The sequence below is a fragment of the Engystomops pustulosus genome, chromosome 6 (genome assembly GCF_040894005.1).
Source record: "Engystomops pustulosus chromosome 6, aEngPut4.maternal, whole genome shotgun sequence".
Lineage (NCBI taxonomy): Eukaryota > Metazoa > Chordata > Amphibia > Anura > Leptodactylidae > Engystomops > Engystomops pustulosus.
This window is the reverse complement of record NC_092416.1, coordinates 182231977-182250557: the sequence shown is the minus strand read 5'-3', so window position 1 is coordinate 182250557 and position 18581 is coordinate 182231977. Positions and strand designations below refer to the sequence as shown.

Genomic DNA, 18581 nt, shown 5'->3' with positions numbered 1-18581 from the left:
GGGGCACAGCACAGTACTACTACTCCTATCCTGTATATATGGGCACAGCACAGTACTACTACTCCTATCCTGTATATAGGGGCACAGCACAGTACTACTACTCCTATCCTGTATATAGGGGCACAGCACAGTACTACTACTCCTATCCTGTATATATGGGCACAGCACAGTACTACTACTACTATCCTGTATATATGGACGCAGCACAGTACTACTACTCCTATCCTGTATATAGGGGCACAGCACAGTACTACTACTCCTATCCTGTATATATGGGCACAGCACAGTACTACTACTCCTATCCTGTATATAGGGGCACAGCACAGTACTACTACTCCTATCCTGTATATATGGGCACAGCACAGTACTACTACTCCTATCCTGTATATAGGGGCACAGCACAGTACTACTACTCCTATCCTGTATATAGGGGCACAGCACAGTACTACTACTCCTATCCTGTATATAGGGGCACAGCACAGTACTACTACTCCTATCCTGTATGTGGGCACAGCACAGTACTACTACTCCTATTCTGTATATATGGACACAGAACAGTACTACTACTCCTATCCTGTATACAGGGGCACAACACAGTACTACTACTCATATCCTGTATATAGGGGCACAGCACAGTACTACTACTCCTATCCTGTATATATGGGCACAGCACAGTACTACTACTCCTATCCTGTATATATGGGCACAGCACAGTACTACTACTCCTATCCTGTATATATGGGCACAGCACAGTACTACTACTACTATCCTGTATATATGGACGCAGCACAGTACTACTACTCCTATCCTGTATATAGGGGCACAGCACAGTACTACTACTCCTATCCTGTATATATGGGCACAGCACAGTACTACTACTCCTATCCTGTATATAGGGGCACAGCACAGTACTACTACTCCTATCCTGTATATATGGGCACAGCACAGTACTACTACTCCTATCCTGTATATAGGGGCACAGCACAGTACTACTACTCCTATCCTGTATATAGGGGCACAGCACAGTACTACTACTCCTATCCTGTATATAGGGGCACAGCACAGTACTACTACTCCTATCCTTTATGTATGGACACAGCACAGCACTACTACTCCTATCCTGTATATATGGGCACAGCACAGTACTACTACTCCTATCCTGTATATATGGGCATAGTACTACTACTCCTATCCTGTATATATGGGCACAGTACTACTACTCCTATGCTGTATATATCACTGGCTGTCTCTGTGTCACACAGTAGGTGGCGCTGTTGAGCTGTTTGCTATCTCTCTCACGTCTTCTCTTCTCACTATCCTATGTTCCTCTGAGCAACCAAGCTTAGCTGATGGGAGCTGTGAACCTTGTCAGGCACATAACGCCGCCCCCTGGATGAAGCTGACGAATCAGAAGGAGGCGGGAAGAGAGAAGATGCTCTGAGGTAATTCTGTGAGGTGAGAGACTCGGGATGTTCCTGAGGTAAAAGTCAGAGAAGACGATGAGAGAGAAGAGACATCCATCTACAGGAGAGGAGGAAGAGACAGGACACTCTCTACAAAGAGATAGGCGAGTGCAGGAGACTCTACAAAGAGAAAGGTGAGTGCAGGAGACTACAGAGAGAGCAGGATACTCTACAAAGAGACAGGCGAGAGCAGGAGACTCTACAAAGAGACAGGACAGAGCAAAAAACACTACAAAGAGACAGGAGACACTACAAAGAGACAGGACAGAGCAGGAGACTCTCTACAAAGAGATAGGTGAGTGCAGGATACTCTACAAAGAGATAGGAGAGAGCAGGAGACTCTACAAAGAGATAGGAGAGAGCAGGAGACTCTCTACAAAGAGACAGGCGAGTGCAGGAGAGTCTCTACAAAGAGACAGGCGTGTGCAGGAGACTACAAAGAGACAGGACAGAGCAGGAGACACTACAAAGAGACAGGACAGAGCAGGAGACACTACAAAGAGACAGGCGAGTGCAGGAGACTCTCTAAAAAGAGACAGGCGAGTGCAGGAGACTCTCTACAAAGAGACAGGCGAGTGCAGGAGACTCTCTACAAGGAGACAGGCGAGTTCAGGGGACTCTCTACAAAAAGACAGGCGAGTGCAGGAGACTACAAAGAGATAGGAGAGAGCAGGAGATACTACAAAGAGACAGAGTGATCCACAGTTATAAGGGAAAAGGCACTGCTGCTGACAGGAATAGCGTCTCTGATATCACAGAGAACAGTGCAGATACCAGTGAGGGTGTTAAGTACATACAGCGCTTTTACAGGAAGGTAGGTTATTGGTAACTGATCTGCAGTGATTAGTTTTGAATATGAAATAATTCATTAAAGGGAACCTGTCAGCAGAAATTGACCTAATAAACCATTACCAGTATGTTTTCAAGCAGCCGAACACCTTCTAGTTATTGTTTTTTCCATGGCCCAGTGTGGTGGCATCGTTCAGAAAATCTACTTTGAAATGGGATGTAAATTGGTTGTATAAAGTCAAGGAGGCGGAGAGTTTAACACTGATCAAGCTCTCTCTTCCTTAGAAACCCTCCTGCAATGTAATTGATGGTCCTGCACCTCACAAACCAGTTCTCCTAAAGTCCAATAAATGATGTCAATCACAGAGGAGGAGATGATCAGTGCTCCCCACCTTGACTTCAAGCGTTAAACTCCTCCTCCTGGACTTTATACAACCAATTTCCAGCTCACTTTTCGGGATGATGCCACCACACTGGACCATGGAAGAAACAAAAACTAGAAGGTGTTACGCTGCTTGACAATATTCTGGTAATGATTCATTAGGCCAATTGCTGAAAAAAACTTATTTTTTTTTAACAAGAGGCCCTCAGGAGATTTCCTCTATTACCAGTAGTAGTCATGTTGCGGGGGTCTTGTAGTACGTCATACACAATGGATCACATCCTGGTCCAGACATTATCACTGCCCCTGTACAACCTAGCCCAGGTGTGGCCCATGCAATGGCCCTCTGCTCCACACTCCTGAGACTAGGCCGGAGTGAATAAACTTATGCAACGTGAACCCAGGTATAATGTATAAATGTTTTTTGTTTTTTTTTTACATTTTATTGAAAGACGTATACAAACAATACAGTAAAATCAGTTTTTAAAATGTTTATTAAAAGACGATCTGGTTCCAAAAATGTAAGGTACAAGAAAAAGGTAACGCAAGTCCAAGAATGTTATAAATAAATGATACCTTTCATAACTCTTTTGTCAACCTATGCACCCTACGGTGAAAGATGAGTAAATTACTAGCATCCAGAGAGCATCGTATGTAACTAGGAATTGTCACGAATTTGGGTGTTCTTAAAGGGATTGGTCACTTTTCAATACATTCTGTTCTATTAGACATGTCTTTGCCTCTTCTGAGAACTTCAGCCTCTCCTTGATCTCACCATGCTGCCCTCTGCATATATACACAACTTCTGCCTCTTTCTCTCACAGTCTCACTGACGGACAAAGGGAGAGGGAGGGCAGGATGATTCATAATCCCCTGCTGCAGGCCCCTCCTATTTATTAGTGCTCCATAGAGAGTCTACAGAGAAGACAAAAGTAAGTAGCAGGAATGCTGAATCACATGATGAACATTCAAGAAATGGTAGGTATTTGAGCGATAGAAAGGCTCTGGATACTTTAGCCAAAGGTAAATGGCTTTTATTTTATGATAAAATTACATAAATAAATAATAAAAGAATTAGAACAACGCGTTTCGCGCCCGAACTGAGCGCTTCATCTGGTTCATGTCATGGTAAAAAAAACCTCGATATTTAAAGGTAAGTTTGGGTCACAAGGGGCATGACTGTTTCCGGTCAGCTGGTTTTTTGACAGGTAAATAATACAACATGAAATACATTAAGAAATAAAAACAATGTTTGTACATACAGGGAAATCATATTTATAAATATAAGTTTAAAAATAAAGATGTACGATAATTGATAATCTTAACTTGGATGGAATGACACAAGGGTGGATGTGTTATGTTGGTGAACAGTTCGGCGCTCCTGATCGATACGTTGAAGAAGATGGCTGAAAGGCGCTTGAGAACTACTGTTACGGAAGCTGTAAGGGGTCACAATGGAACTACTACTACGGAAGCCGGCTCTGGCCAAAAAAGGTACGGATTTTCTGTTGGTGATTAGTTGTCTGGAAACTGCTAAGTGTCTTAGCAGAACTGGCATTGCGGATGCCAGAAAGTGACATCCCGCAATTCGATCTGATGTACAGGGGAAGAAAGAGGTGAGATTCAGGTGAAACAATGGAGCTCTATTTAGAGGATGGTTTCATTTGCTTCATTTAGCCCTAGTGGAGATAATGTATTGAGTTTAAAAATCCAATATACTTCGCGTCTGCAGAGTGTTTGGAAGCGGTTTGCTGTGGTTTCGGGTATATGGTCTATAGGCATGATGGAAATTGGAAATGTTGATTTTGGATGTTTTAAAGCACAATGTTTGGAGAGACCATGAAGTAAAAACTTTTTCTTTATATTTTCTCGATGTTTATTGAGACGGTTACGTAGTGGTTGGACGGTCCTGCCAACGTATTGCAGGTGACAGATGTTGCATTCTATAAGATATATCACATATTTAGTTTGACAGGACATATTATGATTGATGGTATATGTTTCTTTTGTATTATTTGACTTGAAATGAGAGCCTATGTTTATTGATTTGCAGCAGAGGCATCTTTTTCCACTGCATTTTTTGATGCATCCCTTTTCGTTGTTGTTTTTTGTTGTTTTGTGTTGTCTTAAAACACTGGGTGCTAGGATGTTTTTGATGCTAGCTGATTTTCTATAGGTAATTTTTGGCTGTTTTGGTAGGTAGTTTCCTAGATAGATGTCTTTTGTTAGGATATACCAGTGTTTTTTTAAAACGTTTCTGATTTCTTTGTGTTTTGTGTTGTATCGGGTGATGAAATTAGTTTCATAAGAAATTAGTTTCATAAGATTTCGGTTTGTTTTCTATTGATGTGTCTATTTCTATAGAAAACAAACCGAAATCTTATGAAACTAATTTCATCACCCGATACAACACAAAACACAAAGAAATCAAAAACGTTTTAAAAAAACACTGGTATATCCTAACAAAAGACATCTATCTAGAAAACTACCTACCAAAACAGCCAAAAATTACCAGATTTAACCAGATTTCCTTTCTGGTTAAACGATTTGCCACATTGTAAGCATAAAAATGGCTTCTCCCCGGTGTGAATTTTTTGACGTCTGTCAAGGACAGATTTTAGGCTAAAACATTTGCCACATATAGAGCATGGAAATGGCTTCTCCCCGGTGTGAATTTTTTGATGTCTGCCAAGGACTGAATTAAGGCTAAAACATTTCCACATTTAGAGCATGAAAATGGTTTTGCCCCTGTGTGAGTTCTCTCATGTTTAACAAGTTTCGATTTATCTGTAAAACATTTTCCACATTCTGAGCATTAAAATGGCTTCTCCTTTGTGTGAATATTTTGATATCCAACCCTTCTGCGACTTTTATTTCGATTCCTGGTCTGTGATGAAGAAGATGGAACCTGTATAATAGGATCCGATGAGGGTAAATCTGCAAACTTGTCAGATGTATCTTGTGCTAGACCATGACCTTTCACTTTGAAATCTGAAGATATAATGTTATAACAAAAACCATGCAATATCTAGTAATCAACAAATATGTAAAAAAATACACAATATATACACAAATCAGAAAGAACTACTAAGTATATAAATGTAACTTAATAAACACACCCACCATGTATCTTTGCAACCAATTGTGATAAGATACAAAATGTACATGAAAATTAAAATTTTTCACGTAACCCCTTACTGACGCGTGATGTAGTTGTATGTCACACGTCGGCTGCGGGTGATTGGAGACGGCTGCATATTACAAAGCAGCTGGTGGCATTGAAGAGCCGGCGGCGCCATCTTGGCTCGGATCATCACTTCTCGTAAGGTCATCAGGGAGCTGCCATCTGTTGCAATGACGAGACCCGAGGCTGTCATGTTTTAGGCACTGTGGCACTGTTCTATTGCACTGTGTGATTTGCACATTGCAATAGATGATATACAAAATCCCTATACAGTATGGCAGTATATGGTAGGATCAATCAGACAACCTAGGGTTAAATTACCCTAAGGGGTCTGAAAAATAGTAAAAATAAAATTTAAAAAATTCAAATCCCTCCCTTACCCTAGAAGTGATATAAATAAACGTAAATTGAAAAGAGAAAAGGAGAGGTGCACTCACGTTCCCTAGGCTGGTCTGTATATCAGGGTTTTTCAATCCCGTGCTGCAACGGTGTCTGGCATGCAGAGCAGATCCAAAGAGAAAATGAAGAAAGCCGGAGCACTTGTGGGTAAAATCCAAAAAATAGCTTTATTCGGTATCCATTAAAAAAACGTGCGTATCATGTGCATAGAAGGTGTAGGTTACAGTGGCAAAGACCTACGCGTTTCAGCTAGCTACGGAGCCTTAATCATGGTATAATATCACCAAGTTTAAAACAGCACTTTAAACCATATTGAACACCTGAACAATCAAACATTCCCACGTCATTTCCTGGTTTAACACACACAGTCCAGTCTATGCTCTATATATCTTTCCAGATACAGAAACAAAGTAAAACATAAAAAGACAGCATACTCATATTATACATTTTCAATAGATATAAGCTAAATCATTTTTAGAATTCATTCCGTGAGGGTACCTGGAATTTAACCCCTTCCCGCCGCAGCCCTTTTTCATTTTTGCGTTTTTCATTTTTCACTCCCCACATTCAAAAATCTGTAACTTTTTAATTTTTCCATGTACAGAGCTGTGTGACGGCTTATTTTCTGCGTAACAAATTGCAAATGGTGGTAATTAATATTCCATGCCAAATGCAGTGAAATTGGTAAAAAAACGCATTTGTGCCGTATTCTTGTGTGCTTGGATTTTACTGATTTCACTGTGCGCCTCAAATGACATGTCTACTTTATTCTTTGGGTCGGTAAAATTACCGGGATACCAAATTTGTATAGGTTTTATAATGTTTTCATACATTTAAAAAAATTAAAACCTCCTGTACAAAATTTTTGGGGGGGTTTTGCCATCTTCTGGCGCTAATAACTTTTTCATACTTTGGTGTATGGAGCTGTGGGTGGTGCCGTTTTTTGCAGATTTTGATGACGTTTACAATGTTATCATTTTTAGGACTGTACGACCTTTTGATCACTTTTTATAGAATTTAAAAAAAAAATTTAAATGGCAAAAAAGTGCCATTTTTGACTTTGGGTGCGATTTTCCGTTACGGGGTTAAACGGAGTGAAAAAACGTTATTATATTTTGATAGATCAGGCATTTTTGGACGCAGCGATACCTAATGTGTTTATGATTTTTACTGTTTATTTATATTTATATCAGTTCTAGGGAAAGGGGGGTGATTTGAATTTTTAGGTTTCTTTATTATAATTTTTTTTGTTTTTATTTTTACTATTTTTCAGACTGCCTAGGGTACTTTAACCCTAGGGTGTCTGTACGATCCTATCATATACTGCCATACTACAGTATGGCAGTATATGGGGATTTTACTCCTCATACATTACAATGTGCCATAGGAATTCTCCATATGGAATCGCCCGATGGGCTCAAAATTCTCCCCGTCATTGGCCATATTATTTGTGGCATGGTGGGAAGAAAGAACCATTTTTCGTCTCACAATCCTTTTTTGCAAAATATTATTTTTTACGGTAGATATGTGGACGACATATTGATGGTATGGCGGGGTGATGCTGATAAATTTCTAGATTTTGTTTCATATATTAATGTTAATGACATTAACTTGAAATTTACATCGGAACAACCATCTACCAACATACATTTTCTAGATATCAACTTGAGGGCTCTACCGGAGTGTGAATCTGTCACTACCACCAAGTTTTCCAAGCCTCTAGCAGGCAATTCCATTCTATCGGCATCTAGTTGTCATCCTTCACATACTGTGCATGCGATTCCTTATGGAGAATTCCTACGAGCCAAACGTAGTGTACATAATCATGCATGTGCTGTTCTATGATTTATGGTTCAATAAACTTTATTGCAAGCGAGCGAGAAGCCTACAAGTCAGGCATATGTTCGGGTCGCAGCCCCATATTTAGTTATGACAAAGATTCATAATCAAGTAGGACTCAAGCTCAACCAAGCAAATATGAACGTATCTAACATTAACTAAACATCCAGAAGTGGAAAAATAAGGGGGGTAGGGAAAGAGAGGAGGGGAGAGAAAAAAAAATCAATCACTACACATCAAGGTTGGGGGGTACCCCATGTTGCTGGAACAGCGGTGCCCACAATCACGGCATCTATATCCAAGAGAGTAGAGCGGGTGAGTTCCTGAACGTGTCCCATCTGTACCAGGTTTTATGAAAAACATATTGATTGTTATCTAATGCTCTCAGTTCCTCCATTCGTCTCAGCCTGTCCATCTCTTCCACCCACAGTAATCTGGTAGGTGGAGAAGTGGATTTCCACAATCTAGGGATTACCAGTCTCATTGCCACTATACAGTGTCGTAGGAGGCCTTTTTTGATGTCTCTAAGCCGCCCTGGGAGTATTGATAACAAAGCAATATCAGGGGAAATGCTCCCTATGGAGCCGTATAGCTGCTTGTAAAGATCCCAAATGGCGTTCCACACTGCTGCCACCACTCCACAGTCCCACCATACGTGAAGCATGGTGCCCCTGTCCTTGTGACATCGCCAACAAATAGGAGAAACTGAAGGGAACATGCTGTGTAGGCGAGTGGGGGTTCTATACCATCTGGTAAGGATTTTAAAATTAGTCTCCTGGATTTTGTTGGACACCGACATCTTATGGGTTAGAAGGAGGGACTTTTCCCATTGTTCTTTGGTGAAGGTTTTACCCAGCTCCGTTCCCATGCCCTCATATATGGTAATGGTAGGTCCTCCCTCTCACATCCCGACAACATCCCATAGACCAGAGACACTCCATGAGGCGTCAGTTTGGCCGATCTGCAGATGGACTCAAATGCCGTAAGTGTGGAGGTCAAGGTTCCCCCGGGAGTCAGAGCTTGAATAGCACTACGTAGTTGAAGATAATGTAGCCATACCCCAGGATAAGGTCTCTTATATCCTAATATGTCATTTAGGGGGCGTATCCCTGTTGTGGATAATATCTCACCCAGAGTCTTATGACGACCATTGTCATTTAGTAAGATAGGGCAGCTTTTTAAGGTTTCCGGTATTCCGGGGAGACCCATGGCCGGGGACAGAGGACCGGGGACATTAATAAGTTTGGCCCTGATGGCGAATTTGCCCCAGACTTTCAAGATGTGCAACATTAGTGGTGAAATATTGTAGGAATCCCAATCACTCCTAGGGGGGAGCCAGAACAAATCTGGGAGATGACCATTATTCAGTAGGGAACACTCCAGGTCTACCCATAGCTTCCCGCTGTTTCGACTTGTAAAATCTAGTACCACTTTACTTATGACCGCTCTATGGTAGCGTGAGAAATCTGGAACCTGCCCCCCCCCCCAATTCTTTATGTCTTGTTAAGATACTATGTTTTATCCGTGGTGGGGAGTTTTTCCAATCAAATTTAGTAGCTAGCTTCCTGAGTCGATCTAGGAAAGCGGCGCTTAGATCTAAGGGAACCGTCTGAAAAATGTATAGGATCTTAGGCAGGGAGTCCATCTTAAGCGTATTCATCCTACCAAACCAGGAAAGGGAGAGAGAACTCCATGATTTGAGATCGGTTTCTATGTTCCTAAGCAGGGGAGCATAGTTCAAAGCGTAAATTTGGTTAGGATCTGATGGGATGTGCACTCCTAGATATTTAATATGTCCATTTGCCCATTTAAAGGGAAGGGAGGAGGACAGGGAGGAGACCAGATGATTCGGGATATTAATGTTCAAGATCTCAGATTTTTGGACATTAACCTTAAAATTGCTTACTCTACTGTACGCCTCAAACTCCCTCATAATATTAGGTAAACTTACCACCGGGTCTGAAACATAAATGAGTAAGTCATCAGCGAACAGTGAGAGCTTATAAGGTTTTCCTTTGACCTCTAGGCCTCTAATGGATGGGTTATCGCGAAGTGCACATGCCAAAGATTCCATCACCAGGATATAAAGAAGTGGGGACAATGGACACCCCAATGTACCCTATCAAAAGCTTTTTCAGCGTCCACCGTAAGCAGACACAGAGGGGTCCCCGAGCGCCGAGCCCACGAGATCAGGGTGAGCGTTTTTAGGGTATTGTCTCTTGCCTCACGACCCGGGACAAAGCCCACCTGTTCAGGGTGAATTAAGTTTGGAATAAGTGGGGAGATGCGTAGGGCTAAAATCTTGGAATATATTTTGAGATCAATATTGATCAAGGAGATGGGCCTATAGTTTCCGCAGTGGTTGGGGTCCTTACCCGGTTTTGGGATAACCGAAATGTGGGCTCTAAGAGATTGTGGGTCGAAGGGACTGTCTATGTCTATAGAGTTGAAGAAATCCGCCAGGGGTGTAGCTAGGGTGTCCCCGAAGACTCTATAAAATCTAGGTGTGAAGCCATCAGGCCCAGGGCTCTTGCCCACTTTCAGTTCCTTTATTACCTGCAGAATTTCTTCTGAGGTGAAGTCATTATCGATTGTAGAGGCTGCCTCTGAGGAAATAGAATTTGGGAAATGGGATTCCAGATAACCTGAGATCTCCTCTACGGACTGTACAGGGTCAGCAGCAGGAACATCTAGATTATATAGAGCGGAGTAGAAGTTTCTAAATTCCCGAAGAATCTCATTCGGTGAGTTAACTAATATACCCTGAGGTGAGTATATGGACATAACTGGTGCCTGAGGGGTCCTAGGATGCAAGGTTTTAGCTAGCAATTTCCCGCATTTATCCCCATATTCGAAGTAATCTTTTTTCACCTTATCTCTAAAACATAGGCTCTTTTGATCTAGTAGTTGGAGGATCTTGTGTCTAATAGTTGAGATTTCCACCTTCAAAAGATCAGTTGGGGAAGATTTATTAGCGGTTTCTTTAGAACCCAGTTCTGAAAATAAAGAGCTCAGTTTTGCGGAATTTTCCTTTTTAAGTCGCGCCCCATGTGCCATAAACACCCCTCGGATAGATCCCTTTAAAATCTCCCATCTAACTGGCATTGTAAGATGTTGAGCCTGACTTGTGGAAATAAAGTCCGTGATTACACCACGGACTTCAGCTTCACATAGGGCATCATTTAGCAGGTTATCATTTAATCTCCAGGAGAATTCCTTTGTGCGTTTACCCAGGTGACCTAGCCACCCATACACAGGGGCGTGGTCTGACCAAAGGGTGGAATCGATGGAACTCTTAGGACCCCGATTTAACAGTTGGTGTGACACGAAGAGATAATCTAGGCGGCCGTAGCTGTTATGTGCTTGAGAATGATGGCTATAATCTCTGACTCCCGGGTGAAGCACCCTCCACATATCTACCAATTTAAGGTTTAATAATGAGCGTCTCAGTCTACGCAGTGCCAGGTGAGAGAGAGAGGACCTACCTGTGGATGAGTCCAGTGCAGGTTCAAGAGGGATGTTGAAATCGCCTCCTAAAATCAGTGCGGATCCTTCAGCAAAGACAGCCAATTTTTTCAGAACCCCCAAGCCAAAGGAAACCTGGCCCTGGTTAGGAAAATAAACATTGGCAAGTGTGAAAACATTTCCCAATAAGTCAATTTTAAGAAATATGTAACGGCCTTCCGTGTCAATCTCAGTGGCCAATATGGACGGGTGAAACGACTTGTGGAAAGCTATGGAAACTCCACAAGCCTTCCAAGAGGGGTGGGGGCAGTGGTGCCATACAGGGTAATACTTGTTATGGAATTTGGGGATGCTATCTGCTTTAAAGTGAGTCTCTTGAAACATTGCTACTAAAACTCGTCTCTTATGTAGGCGATATAATATTTGGCTTCGTTTCTCCGGTTTATTTAGACCCCTGGCATTGTATGTACAAAAAGTTAATACCGCCATAGTTTAGGTAAAGGAGAGCTTAGATCATGAATAGATAATGTAGTGAGGGGAGGGAGGAGGTTAGACCAGGAAAGAACGGGGAAGGGAGAGAGGGGTATACAAACATAACAAACATAACATACATGAAAAAATGTACAACCCAGGCCCCTAATGAGCCTAGTAAATCTAAGATAGGGCATAAAAAGCCAAGGCGGTGTCCAGCACCGCAACCCTAAGGGGGAGACGAGGAGACTGATGGGGGGCGAGTCTCCCGGCACATCTCCGCCACAAAAAGTGTATTCATATTACAAGAGAAAATATAATAAGCGCTGCTAAGTTAGAATATCAAATAATTAAAGACTATAAAAGCCCCTGCTAAACTCCCAGAGGTATCGTAACCTGTGATGAATCGAGGAGTATTATTATAAAACCACGTGAAAAAAGACTATAACAAAATGGTAAGGAAAGTATAACAGGAGCTATCTCCGAGAGAAGGTCTCCGAGAGATCTGAAAACAGCCGACTTCCCATTTTCTTAGCGATCAGTTGAAACGGGTAGCCCCATCTATACGGGATGTCCCTGGATTGTAATTCCGTCAATAAAGGGGGCGCAAGGCCCTCCGCAGTTGAAGGGTTCTCTTCGCTAGTTCTGGGAGAACAATAATTTTGGAGCCACGGAACGTGATATCCTTGAGCTCTCTTGCACGGCGAAGTATCTCCTCTTTTTCCTTGAAAAAATGGACTCGGCAAAGAATGTCTCTGGGACGTTCAGAGGCCGCAGGCTTAGGGCCCAGTGTGCGATGGATACGGTCAAGTTCAATTGGAGAGGCAGAAGGTTGGTTCAAAATCTCTGCAAAAAACGCCTGGGCCCACTCCTCAAGTTTAGATGGTTCCACGTCTTCATTCACGCCTCTAATCCTTAGATTGTTACGGCGGTGTCTGTTCTCAATATCTTCCAGATGTGTCAAAATGCTAGAGATATGGGATGCATGTTCCTGTAGAACTTGTGAGTGAGTGTCCAATTGATCTAGAAGTTTCTCCTGGGCAGACTCCGCTTCCGCCACCCTGTGGCCAATATGATGTATTTCTTTTTGCAAACCAGCAATGTCTCTTTTGTGAGATTCCTCGAGGCCTTGAAAAAAGGTTATTAATTTCGTGCCTGGTAGGCATGGCACGTATGTGTGCCTTCCAGTCCCATTCTTGTTGGGAGGCACTTGCCCCCTGGGATGGGGAAGCATGGCCCCCCTGGCTTGTAGTGGGGGTGGGAGGTAAAGCCCTGTGAGGAGTGGAAGGCCAGGTTAAGAGAGGGGAGGCCTGTGTTGGAGGCAAGTCCCCACCGTTCCCCGATAGTGGGGGGTACTCTTCATGATGCCCCTCTGAAGGGGCACTCACCGTGGTGCCCGGGGACTGCGGGGCTGACTCCTCCATCTCGCTCAGCTCCTGCTGTGAGGATTGCGCTGCGGTGTGGAGATGACAGGTGGGTGCCTCGTGCGCCGCGTCCTCAGGCAGCTCCGCTGTCCTGAGGAACTTAGTTATGGCTCCTGGGTCAGCTGCCGGGGGCGCCGTGGTCCTCCTTGGTCCCCTCCTGTGGACCATGGTGATATCGGGGCTCCTTGCGCTCTTAGCTGCGGATATCTGGCAGGAATGGCCGGGAGCTCGCAGTCCGTGCGACTTACTCCGCCATCGCCAAGCCACGTCCCCTCTGTTCTATGATTTATGTTGGCTGTACAATACAGAAATTGAAGGCTAACAGTATTACGCATACTTGAATTATGAAAGTGCGCATTACCGTAAATGGCTAGAGAACATACCGTTTAGCCAATTCTCTCGAATAAGAAAAAATTGTAGCAAGGATTCAGATTATAAAACACAGTCTAAAATTATTACAAAAATTTTTTTGGAGAAAGGATATCCGAAAAATGAAGTTAAAAACGCTTTCTCACGAAATCTGAAACAAAATATAACACAAAAACCAACAAATCTAAAAAAGAATCAAGCTACAACAAATCAGAAATATGAGTGGAATTTTTTAACCACCTTTGACAAAGGAAATAAAGCCATAAGGGAAACCTTAACAAAATACTGGTACTTATTACAAGAGGATCCCATTATCAAAAACGATATACCGAAGTATCCACAAATTACGTTTAGAAAAGCCAGATCAATTAGAAATATCGTGGCACCGAGTAGACTCCGAGAGAAAAAGGAGAAAACAAAACCTCAGAAAATACACTCAGAAAAACCAGGCACTTTTATGTGCGATTTAAAAACTTGCCTGTGCTGCCAACTAATTGTTAAACATGAACCAGATACATTTGTATCAAACAGCACAGGGGAAAAATTTAAGAGCAAACAGAATACATCATGCAGTTCATCTTTCATTGTCTATCTGGTTACCTGCAGTTGCGGGTTACAATACGTAGGCAGGACAGAGCAATCATTGAGATTAAGTTTCAACAGTCACAGGTTTAAAACCAAAAATGTTTTTTTAAACCAAAGTCTTTCCAGACACCTGACAATGAAACACAAGAAATTATTTAATCATTTTAAACTGAAAATAATAGAACAGATCCCAGAAGAGACACACAATAGAAATGAGGTTCTGAACTAACGTGAATCATTTTGGATATACTGTTTGAGAAGCCTATACCCAGACGGTCTTTACGAAATCATAGAATCCACCTAGGGATCACACATGGAACACATTTGCTAAGACAGCAATACTTCACTAGGTTGTTTCTCCTATTTTAGTTCAAATAATATACAGTCCTTTTAAACATAGAAGTACCTTTTATACATTTTTAAATATACCCTCATATGCTTTTTGCACAAGTACGCAGACAATTGATTGGTAAATTGACCTGTCAATCAATCGATGTAATTCCACTTCTTCCAGTCAATCATTTGAGGTCATTTCCATTTGTTTGTATATATAAGTGTGCATGTTTTATCATATAGTTATGTATGTTTTTATGCCTGATGAAGATCTTGGTTCGAGGTCAAACGCAAAGCATGATACAAATAAAAAATACATCGTTTTAAGAATTAGCTGAAGCGGATGCAGCGCCTTCATTTTCTAGTCTCCGATCATCTTCCAGCGTGCTTATACACTATATCTCCCTGAACAATGGCAGCGGGATCTGCCTATCTGCTCTGAGGACGGAGCTGACGGCCAGCAGCATACCATTTATACTCAAAGCCTATACCGTCTTATAACAAGATGAGCAGAATACATATATTAGCTTTTTACCTAACTATATTCCATATCGCCTGGATTCGTCTCGAGATCGTATTGAAGACGTTCCCCCAGGATTTCCCAGTTCCCTCTGAGTGAACAAGTGAGGCATTGATGTGGGGAGTTTATACTGGTGGAATAGATGGACGGTAGGCAAGTAAAACAACCATAGCAAACAGAGAGAAAATGGAAAACATTTTTAAACAAACCTAATTCTTTATTTTTCCCTGCCGTCTCCTGCCCTAACTGCAATGTATAACTGCAGCAGCATATGCTAGTTTTCCCACATTCAGAACATGTAAATTGTTTCTTCCCTGTGTGAATTTTACCCCACATACTAAACATGAGAATAGCATCTAGCCGGTGTGAATTCTCTGATGTTTAACAAGATCTGATTTTTTGATAAAACATTTCCCACATTCTGAACATGAAAATGGCTTCTCCCCAGTGTGACTTCTCTGATGGATAACAAGATCTGATTTTTGGGTAAAACATTTCCCACACTCTGAACATGAAAACGGCTTCTCCCCAGTGTGAAATCTCCGATGTTTAACAAGATTTGATTTCTCATTAAAACATTTCCCACATTCTGAACATGCAAATGGCTTCTCCCCAGTGTGAATTCTCTGATGGTTAACAAGATCTGATTTTTTGATAAAACATTTCCCACATTCTGAACATGAAAATGGCTTCTCCCCAGAGTGAATTCTCTGATGTTTAACAAGATCAGATTTTTTGATAAAACATTTCCCACACTCTGAACATGAAAACGGCTTCACCCCAGTGTGAATTCTTTGATGATTGACAAGATTTGATTTCTCATTAAAACATTTCCCACATTCTGAACATGCAAATGGCTTCTCCCCAGTGTGAATTCTTTGATGATTGACAAGACATGATTTATGGCTAAAAGATTTCCCACATTCTAAACATGTAAATGGTTTCTCCCCTGTGTGAATTCTCTGATGTTTAACAAGAGTTGAATTATCAGTGTATTTTCCCCCACATACTAAACATGACAATAGCTTCTCGCCAGTGTGAAATCTCTGATGTGTAACAAGATTTGATTTCTCAGTAAAACATTTCCCACATTCTGAACATGAAAATGGCTTCTCTCCAGTGTGACTTCTCTCATGTCTAACAAGTTTTTTTTTGTGGATGAAACATTTCCCACATTCTGAACATGAAAATGGCTTCTCCCCAGTGTGAATTCTCTGATGTTTAAGAAGATCTTGTTTTCTTACAAAACATTTCCCACATTCTGAACATGAAAATGGCTTCTCCCCAGTGTGAATTATCTGATGTGCAACAAGACATGATTTTCGGATAAAACATTTCCCACATTCTGAACATGTAAATGGCTTCTTCCCAGTGTGAATTGTCTGATGTGCAACAAGTTGTTTTTTTTGGCTAAAACATTTCCCACATTCTGAACATGAAAATGGCTTCTCCCCAGTATGAATTCTCTGATGGTTAAGAAGATTATATTTTCTTACAAAATATTTCCCACATTCTGAACATGAAAATGGTTTCTCCCCAGTGTGAATTCTCTGATGGTTTAGAAGATCATATTTTCGGACAAAACATTTCCCACATTCTGAACATGTAAATGGCTTCTCCTTAGTGTGACTTTTCTGATGTGCAACTATATCTGATTTTCGGCTAAAATATTTCCCACATTTTGAACATGAAAATGGCTTCTCTTCTGTGTGAATTAATTGTTGTCCAATATCTGATTTGTGGATTAAATCTGGTTTCCCAGTCTGTGATGATGAAAAAGATTGGTCAAATAACAAAGAAACAGGTGAAAGACCATTGCTGTGTAGTGCTGAGGATGGATCTCTCTCTTCATATATATCTCCTGTGACTTCAAATTCTTCCACTTTAAAATCTGAAGATATCAGACGTCCCTCTGAGCTCCTGCTGCAGTCATCTGCCAAGAAAACATAAAATGTTATAATATTTTGATATTTTATAGATTCCCTTTCTAGGTTGCTGAAGATCTTCCGATCCTTCCTGATTCGAGCTACTTTTTAGAACGATCAGTGCTCAGTAAGATTGTGTTGGGCAAAGGGCCGAGTAATATACTTTATCCATTACCAACCTCACATAGAAGGTGTTTCTTCTGTTGTAACAAACAGAACCCAGGAGATGTTATAGATCTGATCTAAAATTTAAACCACTTTCTGGATAGTTCTATAATAAAGCACCTGGGGTTCTCTTGAACTTTTCCAATTTTTGGGAAAGTGGCATCAGTGACACAGACTAAGAAAAAGTTACAAATCTTGGCATAATATTAAAAATGCAAATAGAAATGTGTGATAAACTCTTACTGAGTACTTTAACCCTTTAAGACGCAGCCATTATTGACCTAAAGGGGTCTTCCACTTTGAAAAATAATTTATATTGTTTGTGTAAGGAAAAGTTATACAATTTTCCAATATACTTTCTGTATCAATTCCTTACGGTTTTCTAAATCTCTGCTTGCTGTCCTGCTATAGAACGCTTCTGTGTTTACTTCCAATGGATAGAAATCTGTCCATGGTCATGTGATGTCACACAGGTGCATGAGACATTATTAGAGAAAGTAATAAGGGCTATTTGATAACAGCTCACACACCTGAGTGTCCATTATGGGCAGATTTATATCCACTGGAAGTAAACACAGAAGCCTTCTATAGCAGGACAGCAAGCAGAGATCTAGAAAACCGTAAGGAATTGATACATAAAGTATATTGGAAAATTGTATAACTTTTCCTTACACGAACCATACAAATTATTTGCTGAAAGTGAACAACCCCTTTAAGGCCCAGACCCATTTTTGTAATCTGACATGCGTCGCTTTAGGATTATAAGTTTTGATCATTTTAACCCCCTACTGACCCGCACCAATATAGCATGGCACTAGGGTTACTTGGTTATATGCCAGGTCACGATCAGAGCCGGCAACATACAGCCCCGAGCTCTGCGCCATCTGCTCTAGGTGTTGCCCCTGCCTCCATGTAGGACCCGGCGATAATTCTATGAGAATGTGCAGTATGCTCAGTGTATTATACGAGACATCTGTATTGCACTGTGTAAGCTCTATATCAGCTTGAACAAGCAATCAGAAGATCACTTGTTCAAGCCAACCTGTCATTAACTTGCACCAACTCTGTGGCGAGCTCTGGCCCTGTCCTTCTTAGACATCTTGTTCCCTCACAGGGCTACCCGAGCAGCTGGACTGTTTGTGGTACACCTTGTCCCCACTCGGCTCGACACAGCTCTTAACGGCAATGTTTGATCCTTAACCACTATAATGTGGAAATTTCAGAAATCCGTTTGGGACTCTCAACTGAGTGATGTCTGGAGGGTCCTT

At 41.5% G+C, this 18581-nt stretch overlaps 1 protein-coding gene and 1 long non-coding RNA gene across 2 annotated transcripts in view; both read right to left on the bottom strand.

Moving 5' to 3' along the window:
• Positions 1-18581, bottom strand: part of LOC140066002 (uncharacterized) — an 80583-nt gene that overhangs the window by 14385 nt on the left and 47617 nt on the right. The window contains 4 exon segments of the mRNA XM_072113568.1: positions 12606-13112; positions 13381-13623; positions 14639-14670; positions 15585-16172. Coding sequence (XP_071969669.1) covers positions 12606-13112; positions 13381-13623; positions 14639-14670; positions 15585-16172 — 1370 coding nt within the window.
• LOC140065463 (uncharacterized) lies at positions 5173-12325 on the bottom strand. The gene is made up of 3 exons (XR_011847929.1): positions 11542-12325; positions 6256-6357; positions 5173-5625 (listed from the first exon to the last, which is right to left on the bottom strand). It is a non-coding gene; the product is annotated as an uncharacterized lncRNA (long non-coding RNA).